The 5,697-nt window shown below is 38.5% G+C and overlaps 1 protein-coding gene across 2 annotated transcripts; it reads right to left on the bottom strand.

The window, feature by feature from the left end:
* Positions 1–1,349: 1,349 nt before the first annotated feature.
* Positions 1,350–2,739, bottom strand: LOC143023733 (52 kDa repressor of the inhibitor of the protein kinase-like). 2 transcript variants are annotated; one of them, XM_076182333.1, is made up of 4 exons: positions 2,494–2,739; positions 2,222–2,389; positions 2,055–2,118; positions 1,351–1,776 (listed from the first exon to the last, which is right to left on the bottom strand). In XM_076182333.1, the coding sequence occupies exons 1-3, from the start codon at positions 2,580–2,582 to the stop codon at positions 2,100–2,102; spliced, it is 276 nt and encodes a 91-aa protein (XP_076038448.1). In that variant the 5' UTR covers positions 2,583–2,739; the 3' UTR covers positions 1,351–1,776; positions 2,055–2,099. The 2 variants fall into 2 exon arrangements, with proteins under 2 accessions (XP_076038449.1, XP_076038448.1); XM_076182334.1 differs by lacking the exon at positions 2,055–2,118 and having other exon boundaries at positions 1,350–1,776.
* Positions 2,740–5,697: the final 2,958 nt, after the last annotated feature.

Genomic DNA, 5,697 nt, shown 5'->3' with positions numbered 1-5,697 from the left:
GCCTCGGTGTCGGCAATGTTCATGTCCTCGGCTCGACTTATGCCAGGCATCAACTCCGGACTCGAAAACTCTGGCAGTTGGATATCGCTGGCGTCAGATTCACTCTCAGCGAGGCCGCTTGGGTTCGTGGACCTTGGTGTGTCAGACTGAGCACTTGGGTTTCTCGACCTCGGTGTGGATGTCACGTACTTATCCATTGTCAGCGGTGAGTGTGATGTGAGTAGAGTAGTCTAGCCTCCTTGGGTGTCCTCTCCAGAGTGTTGTCAGTGCAACGGTTGAAGAATGTCTGACTATTTTAGCACTGTTTAACTAAATCGTAACTTACGGGACGCAGTGACAAGGAAGTCTGCAGACTGTGCATTTTGTAAACACTGAACAAGCGCTCTGATTGGCTGCTGTAGTCACCGGTGCATGCGCGGTGGCTGCCCGTCACTAACAAGCGTTCTGATTGGCTGGCAGCCAGCTGCGGTCACAACATGACGAGTCTGTGTGGTACAGATAAAGCAACGAGTTAAACACCACGAGTATATTTTCAAGTTCAAAAAAAGGGCAGTCCAGGCAGTACTACTAGTCTTTGTTTCGCATTACTACACACAGTCACACAGGCTTGCATATCGAGCATATTTCGAGCAGTGGTCATTTGACACACACACACACACACACACACACACACACACACACACACACACACACACACACACACACACACACACACACACACACACACACACACACACACACACACACACACACACACACACACACACACACACACACACACACACACACACACACACACACACACACACACACACACACACACACACACACACACACACACACACACTTACACGCCCATACTGAAATAGAAGTAGAGAGAAACCAAAGACTATAAAAGAAAGACAGGAAGGGTTCGTAAGGTGTTTAGCAAAAATATGTAGCCAGAATTAATGCCAAATACCGCTAGACTATTGGAGTTTTAACGCCATCTATTGAGCGGTTGAAAAATTAAAATCGAAGCGTTAGCTATTGTTGCCATTTTATTGTATTTTATATATTTTTAGAATTATATATTGATTGATATTTTCGGCCTTGTATATGATTATTATTTTAGTTCAATACTTTTTTTTTTACTTCATTTGTAACCATTACTGTGTAAATAGTATTTGCTTTCACATACTTGACATTTGACAATATCTCGTATATATAATATCTTTCATACCTCTGAATTTTTCATAAAATATAAAGAAAAATTATAATATATACACACACACACACACATATATATATATATACATACGCACACACACACATAATATATATATATATATATATATATATATATATATAATTCTCTTATTTGATTTATATACATATGAATTTCTTTATCATTTGTCTTCATGGGTATTATATGTGGTAATATGGGCAAATGAAAGCTTAGGTTTTATTTCATAATTTTATTAATTCCAAAGAACACCTACCAGAACAATTTCTATTCTTATCACATTATCACATTTATGCCAAGAGTGTGAAGCAGGTCTATCAAACATCTATATAACTGTGGACTCAATTGTGGTACTATTATCTGTTGTTGCAATTTGACATATGTTGCTTACTTTTTATGATTTACAGGTCTTATAGAATTATGCAATGCTAATAAATGGTCAGTACTAACCAAAGTTCTCATCCAATGAACTTGGCAAGATTTCCATTTCAATTTGCTGGTGATGCAAAGTACTTGCAAAGTACTTGCAGTATCCAAGTGCAGGTCAATATCTGTAAAATAATATATGTGATGTTTTGTAGTTATAAACAGATAATGTATGTAAGGTATCTATGCTCAGAATTTAGTTTGTAATTTCAAGTTGAAATATGTTTTGTGCAAATACAAAAATTAGCTAATGGCAATGAAAGAATATTCTAAATAATGTTGAACTTTAAAGTAATACAGAAATATATAATATATAGAGACAACCAATGTTTTGTTTCAAATGCAATGTGCTAATAAAATAAAGTCATTTCAATTAATCTTAGAACTGTACTATACTATTTACACATTGATCAAGCACTTCCCTGCATCCATACTGGTTATTTCTGGCTCATCTGGGTGTGCTGGATCTGATAGATAATATAACGCATAATGAAAATCATTACTTCTTACCAAACAATGTTAATTATTGTAATCTTATGATAATGTATATATAAAACTGCATTGACTCACTCAGCAGGCAAATTTTGATCTGGGTATGCATTGGGGCACAAACGGGTTGATGATGCATATTGCCGTTGAGAAAAATTATGGCTACATATCCTTTGACTTTTATTTAATTGTGTAGGTGTTTTCTTCCTTAATGTCGATATACCGGTTACTTGTATCCACTTTGAACATCTATCAAAAAAAGAAGAGAATGTTGATTTACAATTTTACTTAATGAATAAAATGACACTTATATGTCTATAATACTTAATGTTGGCAGTACAATATACACTTACCTTTGTGGTTCTTTAGGAAACCGATGGTACATGAATTCAGGATGAGAACTTTTGGACCGTTTGAACCAACCATGTGTTCCAAGTGACATATGGCTGAAATGTAAACATGCAGACGATCCAAAAAGCCCGCTAATTCTTTCCGAATAAAGCACAGCGATCTCTAGCGTTGGTTGAAGTAACTAAACTCATGAGTAATCAGTTAGGCTATTTACACCTTTTTCGTGCCTTCCAGTCTTTCGTATATAGTCTTTGAGAGAAACGATAAAGTAAAACACAACGCTAATGGTCAAAGGCGTTTCTAGTTGTTACAGAAACATAGGCGTCACCACATCTGTATGCCGCGGAAAAATTGAAAACCAATGTTTGGTCGTCTTTTTTCCCGGGATACGGAGGTTCGGATTCGCAACAAAAAGACGTTCCGAACCCGGAAGTCCGAATCTTTTTTGACGTCGGTCCGAATCCGAACCTCCGAACCCATATCCGGGATTTTGCCGGTCCGAACAAATCCGCGGATAAAGGTTCGCGAACATTTGTTCGGAACGCCCACCTCTGGAAATGGGTATTATTTTACCTTTTCTTAAACCCAATAAAGATCATTCAGTTCCATCAAATTACCGTCCTATTGCCCTCACATGCTGCATGTGCAAAATTTTAGAAAAAATGGTCAATGCACGACTAGTCTTGTATCTTGAACGAAACCACATCATATCTGATATTCAATGTGGTTTCCGTCGCATGCACTCCACTGCTGATGCCTTACTTCGACCAGAATCTTCTATTTGTAAAGCCTTTGTCTCTACGCAACATCATATCAGTGTTTTCTCTGACTTAGAGAAAGCATATGATACCACATGGAAGCATGGTATTCTTAAGGCTGTACATGCTGTTGGCATTCGAGGAGAAATGGCTTTTTTCATCAAGAACATTTTAGCAAATCGTGTTTTTAGAGTAAGAGTTGGGAACGTCATATCTGAAATAAGACAACAGGAAGAAGGTGTACCTCATGGCTGTGTTCTCAGTGTCACTATCTTTAGTTTAGCTATAAATGGGGTCACATCTGTGATTCCTCCTGATATACTTGCCACCCTTTTTGTAGATGACCTCTCCATTTCTTTTAGAGCTAGTAACATGGCAATAGCTGAAAGAAAACTACAGCTGCATCAATCAAATAGTTTCATGGGCCGATAATAATGGTTTAAAGTTTTCACCCAGCAAAACTGCCGTCGTACATTTCTGCCGACTAAGAAGTCTGCACCCTGACCCCACTATTTGTTTAAAGGATGACCAGATTCCTTGTGTTGATGAAATCAGGTTTTTAGGACTTATTTTTGATAAGCACCTTTCTTGGGTACCCTACCTGAAAACCCTGAAGACACGATGTCTAGAGACAATGCAAATTTTAAAAGTTTTAGCACATACCTCATGGGGCGCTGACCGCAGAACAATTTTACGGTTACATCACTCCCTTATTTTATCGAAACTATCGTATGGATGCGAGTTTTACTCATCGACCACTTCATCCAGACTGAAAAATTTAAATACGATACACCACAGTGGAGTTCCTTTGGCCACAGGTGCTTTCAAGTCTTCCTCCCCAATACCAAGTTTATTAGTTGATGCAGGGGAAATGTCGTTAGATCTTATTTGCCAGACCTCATCTATTAGATACTGGCATAGATTGCAGAGGCTTCCCAGCTCTCTCGCTTTTAGAACAGCTCAAGCAGATTTTAACAGCACTTGTTTCAACAATCACCCCAGATTTCCAAAGCCTTTTGGATACCGGATGAAAAAGATTTTAGAGGACATGAATCTTCCCAAGATTACCATCCTTTCTTATGAATATTCGGTTGTTCCCCCATGGAGACTGCCCACAGTATCTTTCTGTAAATATTTTAACAATTGTAAGCGTGATTTTAAGGATTATGAACTACGCAATGCTTTTTTAGAACATTCTTTTAATCACCAACTCTCTGTGTTTGTTTTTACTGATGGCTCCAAAAGTAGCGCTGGCGTTGGTTTTGGAATATTCTCAAATGATTTTAATCGTAAGGGTACCTTGCTTGATACAACATCAAATTTCACTGCCGAACTGACGGGAATACTGTCCGCCGTGGAGATTATATCCTCCATGAAAAGCAGAGCCAAATGTTTTACAATTTTTAGTGACTCAAAGAGTGTCTTGCAGTCTCTTGAACAATTCGACTCAAGGCATCCAATAGTTTTAAAGATCTTAGAATGGCTTTTTTAATCGAGCGTCGAGGTAATGAAGAAACTTCTGCTGGGTTCCAGCACATGTCGGAGTACCAGGAAATGAACAGGCCGATAAATTGGCCAAGGAAGCCGCTCTCTCACCCTTACCTCACTTTCGTCCTATACCTTATGAAGATTATATCCCTCTAATCAAAGCCGAGATCTCATCTCTTTGGCAGTTCCAATGGGATCTTGAGGCTGGCAACAAGATGAGCGAGATTACTGATACTATTCATCCTTGGTCTATATTACTGAACAGAAAACAGGAAGTAACCCTTTGCCGGTTGAGGATTGGTCACTCTAGAGTCTAGATTATCCCATGGCTTTCTTATGGAAGGCAGTCCTCCTCCATTTTGTAATGATTGCCTTGTTCCTATGACCATTAGACACATTATGGTGGAATGCCCCAGTTATGATGAAGAAAGACAACAATATTTGTCAAAACACAGATACGAAGATCTGTCCCTTCGAAGTGTTCTGGGATGCAATTACTGCAATATAAATTCTATTTTTAATTTTCTTAGTGCTATTGATCTTCTCAATGATCTTTAGATTTCAATCTTTTTTATTTTATTTATTTCTTAAGCTTTTTACCACTTCCTTTTCTTTATCATAAATACTACGGCGTCAATGACCATTGATGTTGCGACGCCAGATAAATCCCAATTATTCATTCATTCTGGTATCTCCATCCCCGTGGCCAGAACTGTCTACATTACTTTCATTCGCTCTGTTGTTGATTACCTCTCCCCTACCTTAATTCAGCTTCCTCGATCTGCTTTAGAACCACAAGATATTTTTCAGAACAAAGCAATGAGAATCATTCTTGGTTGCCCTGCAGTGACTACCAGAATTGTCAACATGCAACGGGAATTACGGCTTCCATCCCTGGTTGAGAGGATTTACTCTAACGTCATCTGCCTCACAGTTAAGTGTATACACTTCCCCACCTCT

The sequence above is a fragment of the Oratosquilla oratoria genome, unplaced genomic scaffold (assembly GCF_046742065.1).
Source record: "Oratosquilla oratoria isolate Oo_2021 unplaced genomic scaffold, ASM4674206v1 SCAFFOLD56, whole genome shotgun sequence".
Lineage (NCBI taxonomy): Eukaryota > Metazoa > Arthropoda > Malacostraca > Stomatopoda > Squillidae > Oratosquilla > Oratosquilla oratoria.
Note: the sequence above shows the minus strand (reverse complement) of the source record. Positions and strands in the feature narration are given on the sequence as shown.